We start from the raw sequence: 15,236 nt of genomic DNA on the forward strand, positions 1-15,236 counted from the left end.
CCTTACCCAGGAGATGGCAGGTAAATAGCATGGCTGTGGTTTCTGGGCTACCGCGTGATCGACTGTCAAAGAAAAGGCCACCCGTCCGAGCACACACAGCCTTGTTCCGAATCCCATCCTTGTAGCCATGACACACGCTGAGGGCTGCCCTTCTATGGGGCCCCAAATCTGAGACAGGCCCACAGACTCTCCAAGACCGGCGCGGCCCCACTCACCCAGTGTGGGAGGTAGCAGATGCCCTCATCAGCCACAAACTCCAGCACACCGCAGTGCGTCATGCGGTCCGAGTTCTTGTTGGTCAGTTTGAACAGCATGGGGTACGTAATGTTGAGTCGGCCTAAAAAGGGGAGAGGCTGAGGCACAGCTTCTGTGAGGGAGAAGTTCTATTCCCCAAATGCGCTCCTCTGAAAATCAGCCTCCCTGGGTGCCCATCATGACTCCACACAGCCCCGCTCCTCAGAGCAGGCCCTCAGACCCACGAGGTGCTTCGGCCCCTGGGTGCCTGCCCATGCGCCCCCCATGCATATCACTTGGCCCAGAGCTCAGGAATGTTTGGTGACCCAGGGACCAGTACTGGCTTACACTTGAGGCTCTCTGAAATCCCAGTTTTAAAAGGTTGTATGTTAATTCATTTATTCATAAATAATTAATTGCCAACCACATGCTGGACAAAATCCCTGCCTGCAAAGGTTTCTAGTTAGAAAGGTGGGGAAAAAAGAAACACGTGCACTGAGATGTTGCAGTGCTGTGGGAAGGGTGGTATGGGGGAGGCAGCATTCCTGTAGTCGTTCATGCCAGTCCTGGGCAGGCCAGCCAGGAAGGGAAGGCCAGAGAGGAAGCAGCCTGAACAAAGGCATGGAAGGAAGGGGAGCTCAGCCAGTTTGGGAATGGCTGGCCATCAGGTGAAACTGGGGGCACAGGGAAAGGGTGAGAGTGTGGTCAGGAGGAGAGGGAGGCTGGGCCAGACACTATGCTGGGTGGGAGCATTCAGCAATGTGGGCTCTCAGCAAGGTCATGACACAGTACGCCCCCTCACTCTAGTGGTCCTGAGAGCAGGCGGCATGGACAGCCAGAAGCAGGCAAACAGGACTACTGGCAGGCTGACCCGGGAGGGCGGGAGGTGCAGGCAGTGTGAAGCAGGAGACCCAAGAGAGTCAGGGACCTGGGGGATGGGTCTGGGACAGACTGATGCAGTGACAAGTAAGTGTTTGCCATTTTCCAGGCTCTCGCTTACTCTTTCCAGACCAGTGAGGCAAGGACTATCATTACTACTTTTATCTACGGGGAACTAACATGCCCAGTCAGTGAGAAGCCCAGGATCACAAAGCCCAGGAGTGACGGATGCTGGGATTCAACCCAGGCTGCCAGCCCAGGTCTGAGGCTTAACCACCAAAGCTCACTTTAGCCTGTCGGCTTAAGCAGACATGGCCACAAAAGCTCCATTCAGTGGCAGGAGGTATGGCAGACTCCACCTGGGATCTTCCTGGAAATTATGATGATGCAGATCAATAAGAAGCTTGGGCAGGAAGCCACAAATGGGGGAGAAGAGCCTGCAGAAGTGACAGCAGTGGGTATGGGTGTTCTCGCCCCATTGCCAAGGGTGACTTGGCTGCTGGAGGCCAGGCCCTCTGTCCCCAGCACATCTCTCAGCTGTGAAGTCGTGAGGCAGAACAGTGGTCAGTCAGGGTAAAGCAGATCAGGCTCCAGCCAAGGATCCAAGATTCTTGTGGCTGGAAGAAACCCTGTGCTCCTCAGTCTGGTGGTTTTCACACTGCATTTTCGGATTTAGAGAAGAGTCTCGGGGCTCCTGAGCCCTCTGCACCATCTCACCTCCTCCAAACTGAGCAGTGACCCTTTTATAAATTAAGACTCTCTGTAAGATTTCATTTGGACAAAGTTTCTTCCATGACTTAAAAGATTTGAACACTGTGATCTAAGCCCCCTGTCCCAATCCGAGTCTCTTCTCAGACACCCGTACCAAGGGTCACACCTGGCACTCAGTGCCTGGGTCAGCTCAAATGGAAAGGCAGGCTCTCTTGGACGGGGGGGGGGGGGGCTTGTCTCCTCCTCTATGATGGGGCTATGAACCCCATGGGTCTGTTAACCCACTGGCTGTGCAGAGGCTAGAATTGCAGGCCTCTACCGGGTGTGGCCACTGCTGCTGCTGGCACTGGTTTAGCCCTGCTGGCTGAAGGCCACCTCCTGCCTTGACTGGTGTCACATGGGCTTGGGCTATTTACATACATACCACAGGGCACCATCTAGGAGGAGGTACTCCTGCCACATAGCAGCTTTGATGGATGGGTGCTGTGTTTCCCTGTTTAAAGATGAGGACACTGAAGTTCAGAGGCCAAGTCACTAGTCTATAGCCAGGCCAGGCCAGGTGCAAAGCCCAAGCTGGAATGATACCAGACCCACGCCCCTTCCCTATGGTGCTGCCCAACATGTACCAGACACTGAGTGTGGACCCGCCCTCCAGTGGCCGCCACGTCTCCTGCCTCAGATAGGAGGAACTCACACCAGAAACACCACTGAATCTCGAAAGGAACTGATTGTGCCTGTGGCTGGGGGCATGAGGTCTCCATGGGCTGTTCTCATGGGATAAAGGCTTGAGGAAAGAGGAAGTACGGCTGCTCTCACAACCCATGGCTCCTGCTATAAGAGAAAGGACCTGATGAGAGAGGCAGCTTCTGGGGCAGAAGACAACAGCTCAGTTTTTGATGTGCTTTTCAATGCAATGGGGCAGACAGGGCCTGGAGCTGAGGAAACATGTTTGGGGAAGAGATGAGAAGCCTACTACATATCATCCTCCTTGGAGTCCACTGCCTCCTTTAGGAGAAAACCTAGTGAACCCAGCCAGTAGCATCAGAGTGATGCCCCAGCAGGGTGAAAAGCATTGGTGCTCGAACTTTCCTTTAGTCCTGATGGGATCTGAATAAGGTGTATATGTGTGCTGGGGGTGGGGATTCAGAAGAGCAGAACCCCCTTCATAGGGGAGGGACCTAGAGCTGAGTACTCGCTGGCCCCAGCCTGGACAGCTGGCCACCACCAGCCACCACCTCACCAGGGCATCTGCAGGCCCAGCCAGCCCTCCAGTCCAGCACACATCCTCCAAGGACAATTCCCAACCAGACATGATGAAGGTTGCCTATGTCCGAACATACTGAAGAGCACGTGCCAAGTTTCTGATGTCCATACTTAAATGACCTCAGTTCCCTAGTCATGGAGAAAATACTTACTGAGTTGATCGAGGGCTGAGGGCGGCATAATTACTATGGAAAGAATATTTAAGAAACATTAAAAAAATAAAATTAAAAAGGCAGAACAAAAGCCAAAGTTTAGTTTCTGTCGTATCTTTAAAACATACAAAACGATACTTGTGAGGTAGCCAGAATTTCATAATGATCTTTCATAAGGAATTTTACTTGCTGTAATTCATTGTGGGGAACCAAATGGCTATTAGCCATAAATCTAATCATAATTAGGACTCTCCCTCCCACCCCCAAACCCCCTTAACAAGTCTAGGGCAAGTAAGATTTTCACTGTAACTAGCTTCTGGTTACACATGCAAAACAAGGGCTACTGAAGACTATAAGCACTGCAGGCTGAGGGCAGGAAAGGTTACTATTCAAAATAAAAACGAGCACATACTCTTCCCTCCTTTCTCCACATCTGACCTGTCATTAGGCCCTGCGAGCATGGACACGGAGAAGCAGCGGTACTGCGTGGAGAAGCGGTTCTGGAAGACCCGGGGAATTGGGTGGTCGAACATGTTGAAGGAGAACTACAAGGAAGGAAAGAAATGCTGGAGTTAGTACAGAACAAAGGTCCATTTCTTCACGTTGAAAGCCCAAACAAGTCAGGGCAGTTAATGCTGCTGAATGTCCTGGAAGAACAAGATGCACCGAAATCCTGATAGAGCAGAGCAATCTGCCCGAAGCACTTTCTGGGAGCCCGGGGAATCTCAGATCTGTTTCTACACATTTGGCCCTGCCCAGTCTCATCCCTCCTGTCTAGATTCCACTGCTTTTAGACGGTGCAATCTTACTAAAATACACAGTTGGCCACGTCAAGCCTGTCATTAACCTCTTTCAGTCTCTCGCCCCTCACCCAAGCACCCAGGCCAGACCTCACACATACCTCAGAGACTTATTACTGATGGCCCTGCAATCTCCTACACCTGCCACACCTGGTTCCTCCAACTGGAACACTTTCCCTCTTCTCATTAATTAAAAAAACAAAAACAAACTATTGAGTGCCCACTGTCTGCTAGGCTCTGATCTAAGCACTAGCAAAACATCACTCTAGGATGTTTGCTCAGTAACAGGTACAACATCTGCCTCGGAGGAGCTGACATTCAAGACAAGGGAAACAAATAAGAAAAAACAGCTGCATGTCTGGTGCTGATAAATGCGCTGAGGACAACACAGGGTAAGGGACAGAGAACTCCTGGGAATGCTGTTTTATTTATTTTTTAAGATTTTATTTACTGATTTGAGAGAAGAGTAAGCGAGAGAGAGAGAGCAGAGCACAAGCCAGGGGAGGGGCAGAGGGACAGGGAGGAGCAGACTCCCCGTGGAGCAGGGAGCCCAATGTGGGACTCAGACCTGAATTGAAGGCAGATGCTTAACTAAATGAGCCACCCAGGCACCTGGGATTGCTATTTTAAATGCGTGGTCAGGAAGGGACTCTGCAGAGACTTGAATGCCAGGAGGGAGCCAAGCAAAAAACAGGGAATGGCATTCCAAGCAGCAGGAAGAGCAGGCACGAGGTGTTTGCACTCCTTCCCCTGGCTCCCATGACCATCCTTTCCTTGTTCCAGGAACCTTCCCTGCTTTGCCCAGGTTTTGGACTGGTGTCCCTCCAAGGTGCTCTCATGTTACACTGTGGTACTCCATCATGTTAATAAGTAAACTCAAGACATGGTGCCACCAAAAAGGTGATATCCCAGCTTTTAACATGAGGCTTAGAAAACTTGTGACACAGTAATCTGGAGTCTTCTCAAAGTATTGCAATTACCATGATGTCCCTCCTACCCCCCTCCAATGTAAAATTGCACAACAGGGTACATATCCAAAAGAACTGAAAGCAGGCTCTTGAAAAGATATTTGTCTGATGTTCAAATGTTCATAGAGCACTATTCATAATAGCTAAGAGGTGGAAACAATCCAAGGGTCCATCAACAGATGAAAGGCGAAAAAAATGTGGTCTACCCAAAGGAATATTATTCAGCCTTTAAAAGGGAGGAAAATCTTATCACATCCTACAACGTGGATGAACCTTGAGGACGTTATGCTCAGTGAAATAAGCCCATCACAAAAAGACAAATACTATTTGATTTCACTTATATGAGATCCCTAGAGTTGTCAAATTCAAAGAGACAAAAAGTAACATGTTGGTTGCAGGGAACAGGTGAGGGGAAATGGGGGAATTATTGTTTAATGGGTACAGAGTTTCAGTTTTAAAGGATGAAAAAATTCTGGACATCCAATATACAACAATGTGAATATACTTAACATTACAGAATCTACGCTTAAAAATGGTTAAGATGATAAATTTATGTATTTTTTACAAGTTTTAAAAAATATCTCACAATGGACAAATATTTCCTGACTTCATTCCAAATATACATTAAGTAGAGAGAAAGCCATCTACTGATAAGGTCCTTTACCAGCAATTCCAAAATTAGCAAGATGAATCTGCGGTCTTCTACAATACAAACACAGCATGTTCTTGCTTAAAATTTCAAATGGCTCCTCAATCCCTGGGAGCTTCAGCATAGTAGTTTTCAAGCCTTTGTCTCTCCTTTTTTTAAGCAGAACTCTGTTCCACAGTCTTGGCCAGAAGGGTAACAAATGTGAAGGTAGAGCAGTGGGGGTTTCCCTAAGCCTTTCACTACACCACCCCATCCAAGCCATTTTTTCTCTTTGCTTTCATTCCTCCTTAAATCAGAAAATCCCCACAAAGTATTTAACACCCTTAACAATTTGCCTTCAGTCCACCCATATACCTGACCTTCTGCCCCTCTCTGCTGCTCCCAACCCCAAGTCCTACTTTCTTTTATAATCCCAATGCCTAACATATTGCCTAGACCTCTTCAGATATTCAACGTCTTTAAGTGGATGAACTTGAGAATGGAAACATGATTCAACAATGACATACTTCGGATAAAACCTAATAACCATTATTTCTTTTTGCTAAAATAAACAAGTGACATTGAGGCAATGCCCGAACAATGGTAATGAGACTAAGCTTCGCGGCCAGACTTGGCTTCAAATTTCCACTCCCCACTTCTCTGACCTCGAGTAAACTACTTACTTCTTTAAACCTTGGTTTTTTTCATGGTTAAAATGATAATAATCATCCTTGCCTCCAACGGCATTGTAGGGATTAAATGGGATATGGTGTAATAAGGGACGGTGGATGTTAAAAACTGTGTAACAGAAAAAGCGCCAGCAAAAACTAGCTACTACTGTTATCCTTAATGAATCGCTTAAATAGCCAAAGGCATCATTACAACGGAGGTATGACCCAGAAGTACCGCGCTGGAGGAACTGGGGCAAGGGCTGAGTGTTCCCTTCCATGGGAATGGCCCCCCAAGTATTCTCCCTGGGGGGCCCCTGACTCGACTTCTCACCCCCAGCAACTTTTCAATTAATTTGGTGTTATGGAAACCTGTTACGTGCGTAGCACTTGTGAGACCCGTGGGTGGACCCAAACGTAGAAGATTCCTTTTCACCCTGAAGTAGTTTAAGTCCAACTGAGAGGAAAGTCGAACTATGCGCGGAACCAGCGAAGACGAGCCAAGGCCGTTCGTGGTCAAGGGTCCGGCTCTTGCCCGGCCGGAGTGACTCGGCATCTCCGCGGCGGTCCAGTCAGCCCTGCCGGACCCGGCCTCGGCCCCTGGCCCCAGCCGCCAGCCCCAGCTCCCAGCCCCTGCCAGGCCGCGCTCACCATGGTGGACACCCCTGCCTCGCAGATGCCGCTTCGCCAAGAGAACGTTAAGATGGGAACCAGCCAACCCTCTCTGCTCACAGGAGCCACCGCCGCCGCTTCCGCTCCGACGCCCTGGGAGGCTCACCGGAAGTGCCGGACCTGCGACCCGGGGGGAGATGAGGAAGACAGGGGTAGGCTGCAAATGAGAAAAAGCCAGGCAAAGACGCTAGGGTCTAAAATTTCCCTGTAGTATAAACTAAAATACCATTTCCTAACTTTTTGTCCGCTCTAAAGTATTTTTTATAATTATTTTAAATTACATTTTTTTAGTACTCCCCTCTAGACGAATTTAGTGAGGCCCACTCTCCTTGTCGACTACACTACCCAGAATGCACGTAGACCTTCCGGCTTTTGCGGCAGCCATCGAGGATGCTGGAGGAAGTAAGCTACACATCCGCCTTCGAACTACGCCGAGAGCTTTTTGAAAATCGTAAACTGACGACTTCGTTCGATGTATAAGTGAATTTAATTTATGGCGAGGTTTCTTTTTCCTGGAGTTCCCAGTGGGAGGCAATAGGCTTCTCTTCCCAAACTAAAGATGTCCACCAAGTGTTGGATTTGTGGGTAAATGGGAGTCAGGATTGAAATGGGCGACCGTGCTTGCGTCCTGCCTGTGGATGACGCTCCTCTTGGAGCGGGCCTGACTTTTCCAGCCAGAATGGCCGAGTGCTAGTGCCCGCCTCCAATGTGACCCAATCAGAAAGAGGGAAAGGCTGGGAACTAAGTAGCGATTGGTTGGATCCTGGGCCAATCGGAAGAGTCCTGATTTGGCGGGAGTGTTGACCGCCGCAGCAGCTCTTGGAATCTCTGCCCTAGCTCTCGGGGTCCGGCCGCCGTGGCCATGTTCGTGTCCGATTTCCGCAAGGAGTTCTACGAGGTGGTCCAGAGCCAGGTGACCCCTTTTCTTGGACCTCGTGGCCTTGTCGGGGGGAAGGGATGAGAGGGAGCGGCCGTGGGAGGGCACCAGGGGCCAGTGTTCGGGTCTCTGCCTTCAAAAGGCCCGCTCTTCTCCCGACAGAGGGTTCTTCTCTTCGTGGCCTCGGACGTGGACGCTCTGTGCGCTTGCAAGATCCTTCAGGTGAGCCTTGCGTACTTTGGAAGGGAAGGGCCGGGGCGAAAGGTGAGGATGCAAGCGGGGCCCCAGGAGGAATTGGGTGCGGTGGGCTGGGAGTCGGGGCTGGAGGTGAGGAGCAGAGAAGGGAACCGCCCCTCTCCCCACCCCCCATGGTGAGAGCGCAAGCTACCTTAGTGTCTGGAGCAGAGGAAAGCTGGGGAGGGGCACTCTGAGAGATCGTCTCGCTGGCAGGAGCATTGGGTGGGTTAAAGAAGTATTCGGCAAAAGACAGGGATACTAGTTAGTATTTTTGCAATAACCTGGGCCAAAAAAATGGTTGCATTGGAAAGACCCTTAGACCTGGATGGAGTGGCTTTGCAAGTGTGGGGTTTCAGACAGAAGAGTCTGTGACAACTGAGGGCACAGTGGTGTCATAAGCAATACCGGAAATTCAGATTCCTTCGTCTATTAGGGAAGATCACTGGTTCTGTTTTGAATATAATGCAATGTTTACATGACCTTTGTTCAGGCCCTTGGGTCAGGAACTACTTCTCAGAAGACCTAGAAATAAGATCAGCTCCCCCCCCCCCTTCCCCGCCGATGTTTTCCTTTGGTAATTTTCAAAAATTAGGCAAAGTTGACAGAATGATACAGTGAACAGTCATATCACCATAACCTAGTTTTTCCCATTAACGTTTTACCATTCTTACCTTATCACATGTCATTCGTTTCTCAATCCATCTTTTTTTTTAAAGTGCATTTCAAAGTAAATTGAAAATGTCCTAAATTTGATAGGTTTGAAATTAATCTCTCTCAGGCCCTGTTCCAGTGCGATCACGTGCAGTATACCCTGGTTCCAGTTTCTGGGTGGCAAGAACTTGAAACTGCATTTCTTGAGCATAAAGAACAGGTATGAAAGAAGTATTTTAGAATAATTAGTCTTATTTTATTCAGTTGTAATTTCTTAATACTTAGTATTCTTTCTATGTCCACAATACGTTGCATGTATATTTAAGTATCAGCTATATTAGACAGCATGGAAGGAAAAAATGAGCTATACAGGGTGACTTATCCTCAAGTTGTGGAGACAAAATTGACAACCAAAATAAAGAGAGTGAATGTGAACACCCTCTAACTTTGAATTTGTGTTGCGGACACTTCATTGTAAGATGCTTAGAGCTTAGCAGTTAGTTTTTGATATGGCCTAGTTACAAATATGTTAGACTACACCGTTATTATACATTCTCTCTCCAAGAAAAAGTATCCCAGTTTCCAAATGTTAATCCAGGAATATATCTTCTCCCTTTGCAATTTAAACAGTAGAGGCCAAGACTTCCTAGTACCTCTGCATGGGGCTATATTGAGAGATGGGACATTTTAGATCCCACAGGGTAGGGCTGGAGTAGGGAAGAGGGTTTTGGGGGGTCTGGGGCCACATTTAGGACTGTATGGCAGAGATAAATCCTTGCCTGGAGCTGCTGTCATCACGGAAGGAGCGTACTGGTGCCAACTTGGTATTTATAAGGAAGGGATTCTCTGTAGTGATAGGACGTAATAAGACTTAATTTAATATTATGTTCCCGTTAAGTATGGGCTGCCCAAAACTTGCTACAAATTTAAACCTGTATAATGCTGTTAGTACAGAGAGACAGCACAGTCCTGTAGGGGACTGAGATCTGAAGAGGCTCTATTATGCATTTGAAGTCTTGGTCTGCTGCTCGTCAGCTTCTTGGCCCTTTGCATGAGATTGAGTCATGCTGAGCCTCCACGTGCTGTCTCTGCAAAGCATAGACAGCCACAGGGCCAGCCATGGGCCTGTCTCATGGTGTCATCATGGAAAGGAAAGAGCCTGTGGAGTATAAGCACTAACACAGGCCAGCGCTTGCCATTTTTGGAGCCTCTCACTGTCGGGGCCTTGTCTGGTGTCAGGGGCTCGATGTGTCTCAGCAGAAGGACTCAGGGGCCTAGTATGCTGAAGTGAAGGACCTCCTCAAGGCACTTACTTCACAATGTCTCTCTCTTTTTTCCAGTTCCGTTATTTTATCCTCATAAACTGCGGAGCTAACGTAGACCTATTGGATATCCTTCAGCCTGATGAAGATGCCATATTTTTTGTGTGTGACACCCACAGGCCAGTCAATGTCGTGAATGTATACAATGATGCCCAGGTAACTCAGCCTTTGGGGCCCATGTCTTCCCTGAGTTCTCCTGTCCATCTTTCTGTACCTTTTACGCCATGGACAACATCGCACCTGATGTTCTAAGCAAGGCATGTATCCACCTCCGCTACGGGAGTTGGAACAGCCTGAGGGCAAGAACCTAGTCTTGCTTATCTCTGGTGAGAAACATGGTGCCTAAGTCTTGGAGGCGCTCAAAATACATTTTGGAATTCACTTAACCTGGGAAGTGTAGGGACCAGAACCCTGCACTGAGCCTGCCCTCAGAGCTCAGGCCCAGCTGGCATCATTGAATAAAAGGATCTAGAGGCATTAGCCCTATGAGTGGGGCTAGCACTCTCCCTGCCCATCCGAAGGGTGGTGTGAGGACCAGAAGACGATAGTGTAAGAGGCCACTGTTAGCCTAAAATGGCCATGCTGTGCTTGCTCCTTGAACTCCAGCAGCAAGCATGGAGCCTGGCACAGGGCAGCCACCTAACCATTCTCTGAGTTGACCCCCCCCCGCCAACCCTCCCACCGTGTTATCAAAGTGTTGGCCCTGAAGTTCTCTCTCTAAGCGAAATCAGCTTGGAACTGCTTTTAGAAACAGCAGTATTATTCACTTAGGTGTCACACATCTTCATGTCTTCTGTCAGAGTCCAAGTTGCGGGATATTCATTTTGTTTGTGTGGTGTGTGGCATAAGAGGGAGCTTTTTTTCTCAGACTTAAGTGACTATGGATACTTTTTAAATTTTTGGAATTTTTGCATATCATGCGGTACAACTCCAGTGCCTCAGTGAGTGGAAAGGAAAACAAGAAAATGCTTGAGAAGTCTGAAATTCTTCTCTCAAACAGGAGACCCTTTGTACAGAAAACTGAACAAGTCAGCTCATTGGGAAATAAGATTCTACAAGAGAAAAACATGTGGTGGAAAATTTTCTGTCAATGAGAGAGGAGAGTCTTGATTGCTTTTTGTTTTAATCGTAGATCAAACTACTCATTAAACAAGATGATGACCTTGAAGTTCCTGCCTATGATGATATCTTCAGAGATGAAGAAGAGGATGAAGAGCATTCAGGAAGTGAAAGTGACAATGGGTCAGAGCCTTCTGAGAAGCGCACACGGTTGGAAGAGGTGGGTTTGGGCTTCCCCACAGTCTTGAGGGACTTGTCGTTCCCAGAGGTCAGAGCTCAGACTGGAGCCTGTGGGGCCCAGGGTTAGCTGGGATTCAGCAGGCATGGCGTGTTGACCCTGGGCTCTGCCATCCCCTGGCTGTGTGGCCTCAGGCAGGTTACTGAACTTCTCTGAGCTTTGACATCCTTCTCTGTACTGTAGAATTTTGTCAGAGGAGATGAAACTTAGGATGGCTCCGCTCTTCGCTTAGAGAGCATACATTTTTAAAAAGTGATACAGAGGGGTGGCTGAGTGGCTCAGTCGGTTAAGCGTCCTACTCTTCATTTTGGCTCAGGTTATGATCTCAGGACCCCCCCTGCATCAGGCTCCACACTGAACGCAGAGTCTGCTCAAGATTCTCTCCCTCTCCTTCCCACTCTGCTCTTCCCCCTGCTCTCTCCCTCTTTCTCTCTAAAATAAATAAAAATAAAGTCTTAAAATAAAAGAGCGTTACAGAGAAATAATAAATAGCATTGGCTCCCTTCCCCCCTTTCTCAAGACTCGCTCTCTGCAGTCACCATGGAGGAACAACATGGGTCTGTGGCTCTCAGCCAGGCTCAGTCCCCCATGGTCACTCCAGGGGAAGCATCTTGTGTGCAAAGGTAAGAGTGGTTTCAGCCTCGTGAGTTTTGGATCTGAGGTGCTTGCCCAATCTGGGGCCTGGCCAACAGGAAGTGGCCTACCCAATGCAGTGGCTTCTGCTCCATGGAAAATTAAAGGTGGCAGGTGGTTGTTCCTTTAACAGGAGGGCCATGTTTATTCTAGTGTTCAGTGTTGTGGAAGAAGCTGATGCCCTTTGGCTCCCAATCCTTGGTGTGCGTGCTGAAATTTGCCTCTGAAATGTTTTGGGGTCTTCCCTTCATCCTTGGCCTGACGTTTTCCAATAAGGTGCTTTAGTAGAGCTCTTTTGAGCCATTTTGGGGACATTCAGGACATTCTGTCCTTCTAGGGGGCATGTCCTACAAAGGTAGGAATGTTTTCTCATTGCCTTCCCTGCCTTTGACCAGTCCCTTCTCTAGAGTTTTGGGTGGTCTGATCAAGAACCTCAGGCACATTCTTTTTTTTTTTTTTTAAAGATTTTATCTATTTATTTGAGATGCTCAAATGAGAGAGCATGAGAGGGGGAGGGTCAGAGGGAGAAGCAGACTCCCTGCCGAGCAGGGGGCCCGATGTGGGACTCGATCCCGGGACTCCAGGATCATGACCTGAGCCGAAGGCAGTCGCTTAACCAACTGAGCCACCCAGGCGCCCCTCTCAGGCACATTCTTAGATTCTCTTTCCTCTTGTCCAACTCTATCTGCTCCACTCTAGCCAACTTCTGGTCTTCATCTTCTAATCTTTGATTTCTAAGAGCTCTTTTTTTGTTATCTGATGCTCCTTTTTTTAATAGCATTCTTTTACCTATTAATGAGCTGCTTTCCATCGGGCCCCAAATATCAGTATCTGGTGGGATTTTCTCTGGGAACATTCATGTTCTGCAGATTAGGGTCTTGGAATTCTCCATCCTGACTAATAAGTATATTTCAGCACCTAATACATACCGGGTATCGATTAGGCTCTAGGGTCCCCAGGGGAGAACAAAGTCCTGCCTTCACAAAGCTTCCTTTCCAGTGGGTCAGACATATGGAATGTGTAAATGAGCACAGTTCAAGGATGGTTTCAGGTGGAGAGCTGTGTCGAATGAGGAAAACTAAAGCAAGGTAAGGGGCTAGAGAGGGAATGGGCTGCTTTTATGAATGAGGCCGTGGACACTTGACCTGATTGAGGAAGGGAAGAGCCAGGAAGATCCTTAGGATCTTCTCTGCATCCAGTGCAGTGTCCACAGATGCAAGGGCTCTGTGGGGGGAACAGGCAAGCGAGAACTGACCAGCGGGTTTGGCAGTAGAGAATGTCGATTGTTCATGATGAGATGTCAGAACATGTCAGAGCTCCCATTAACATTTTTAGTGCATCTATTTGGAATCTGAGTTTGTGAATGCTTTCTATAATACTCATAAAATATACATAATTTCCCACCAGCTTTTTTTTTCTTTTAGAAGTTTTATAATTTTAGTGTTTTTTTTTTAATTCTTTATTTAAATTCAATTTAGTTAACATATACTGTATTATTAGTTTCAGGGGTAGAATTTAGTGATTCATCATTTGCATATAACCGCCAGTGCTCATTGCTTCAAGCGCCCTCCTTAATGCCCATCACCCAGTTACCCCATTCCCCACCCACCTCCCCTCCAGCAACCCTCAGTTTGTTTCCTAGAGATCAGCGTCTCTTATGTTTGTCTCCCTCTCTATTTTCATCTTATTTTATTTTTCCTTCCCTTCCCCTATGTTCATCTGTTTTATTTCTTAAATTCCACATATGAGTGAAATTGTATGGCATTTGTCTTTGACTGACTTATTTTGCTTAGCATAATACCCTCTAGTTCCATCCACATCATTGCAAAATGGCAAAATTTCATTCTTTTTGATGGTTGAGTAATAATTCCATTGTGTGTGTATATATATATTTACATATACATATATCTTACATCTCCTTTATGCATTTATCTGTCGATGGACATCTGGGCTCTTTGCATATTTTGGCTATTGTGGACATAGCTGTTATAAACATTGGGATGCAGATGCCCCTTCGAATCACTATATTTGAATCCTTTGGATAAATACCTAGTAGTGCAATTGTTGGGTCGTAGGGTAGCTCTATTTTTAACTTTTTGAGGAACCTCCATATGTTTTCCAGAGTTTTTATTCTGATATTTTTCTAACGTATACAACACTTTAAAAAGATAGTACAGTGAATACCCATATACATTTCATCGGGATTCAGCAATTTTTCGTATTTTCCACACTTTTGCCAGTTTGCCTTCTTTCTATATATGCTTTTTTTTTTTGCTAATTCATTTGAGAATAAGTTGCAGACACCATGATGCTCCCTGACAAATTCTTCCATATCCATCTCCTAAGAACATTCTCCTCTATAAACACAGTACCATTATCATACATAAGAAATTGATAATGTCATCTAGTCAACCCATATTTCAATTTCTTTAATTGTCCCCAAAATAGATTTTGTGGCTGTTTTTGTGTACAGGGTTGGCACATTTGCATTTAGCTATTCTCTTAATTGTCTTTTAACCTAGACCAGGACCCCATCTCTTTTTTTTCTGTTTTGTTTTGAATGACATTGGAGGCCAGTCCAGTTTTCTAGTATTTATCACTTGTTCATGGAATACTTTTACTTGCTCCCCTAACTTTGCATTTGCTGTCGTCCAAGTTTAGGCCTACATACCTGATTTTAATAAAAGTTAACACTTTTTTTTTTTAAGATTTTATTTATTTGAGAGAGAGAGAGGGAGGGAGAGCAAAAACGGAGAGTGAGAGTGAGAAGCAGACTCCCCGCTGAGCAGAGAGCCCGATGTGGGACTCGATCCCAGGACCCTAAGATCATGACCTTAGCTGAAGGCAGACGCTTTAACCAACTGAGCCACCCAGGCGCCCAAAAGTTAACACTTTGGAGAATACTTCAAATGTAATTAAATCTGTATGATTTGTAAATACACTTGTATCCAAGATATATTCTCAGAAATATTTTTATTGATACGGGTGCACACTCAAAGAGATTTAGAGAAAACAGACTATAAATATAGAAATCTTAGCTTCCTTTACTTCCCTTACTCTCCTCTATTTATAATGTAAGTTTCTTAAAAATAGACTCTGTACATTTAGATTCACACTATACAGTGGGATAAATTTTGCTTCAACAACAGAACATAATTATAAAACTCAAGAGGATAAGGGAAGCCTATTATCTTTACCCAGTTTCTACTCAGTATGTTCTTTCTTCCATCCTGATATTCCAGCG

General features: G+C 46.7%; 2 protein-coding genes across 3 annotated transcripts in view; one reads left to right on the forward strand and one right to left on the reverse strand.

Annotated features, from left to right (window-relative positions):
- Positions 1-7,064, reverse strand: part of UFD1 (ubiquitin recognition factor in ER associated degradation 1) — a 32,145-nt gene extending 25,081 nt beyond the window's left edge. Inside the window, exons 1-4 of the mRNA XM_021690839.1 lie at positions 6,955-7,064; positions 3,652-3,784; positions 3,240-3,272; positions 216-337 (exon numbers count right to left, since the gene is read on the reverse strand). Of these exons, the coding sequence (XP_021546514.1) occupies positions 216-337; positions 3,240-3,272; positions 3,652-3,784; positions 6,955-6,957 (291 nt within the window). The 5' untranslated portion in view covers positions 6,958-7,064. The remainder of the gene's footprint in view (positions 1-215; positions 338-3,239; positions 3,273-3,651; positions 3,785-6,954) is intronic.
- A 566-nt stretch (positions 7,065-7,630) lies between these two features.
- CDC45 (cell division cycle 45) overlaps positions 7,631-15,236 on the forward strand; it is a 34,215-nt gene continuing 26,609 nt past the window's right edge. Inside the window, exons 1-5 of one of the 2 annotated variants that reach the window (XM_044920917.1) lie at positions 7,631-7,888; positions 8,015-8,074; positions 8,868-8,960; positions 10,081-10,218; positions 11,195-11,341. In XM_044920917.1, coding sequence (XP_044776852.1) covers positions 7,838-7,888; positions 8,015-8,074; positions 8,868-8,960; positions 10,081-10,218; positions 11,195-11,341 — 489 coding nt within the window. In that variant the 5' untranslated portion in view covers positions 7,631-7,837. The remainder of the gene's footprint in view (positions 7,889-8,014; positions 8,075-8,867; positions 8,961-10,080; positions 10,219-11,194; positions 11,342-15,236) is intronic. The other variant, XM_021690853.1, reaches the window with a different exon arrangement.

The sequence above is a fragment of the Neomonachus schauinslandi genome, chromosome 14 (assembly GCF_002201575.2).
Source record: "Neomonachus schauinslandi chromosome 14, ASM220157v2, whole genome shotgun sequence".
NCBI classification, from domain to species: domain Eukaryota; kingdom Metazoa; phylum Chordata; class Mammalia; order Carnivora; family Phocidae; genus Neomonachus; species Neomonachus schauinslandi.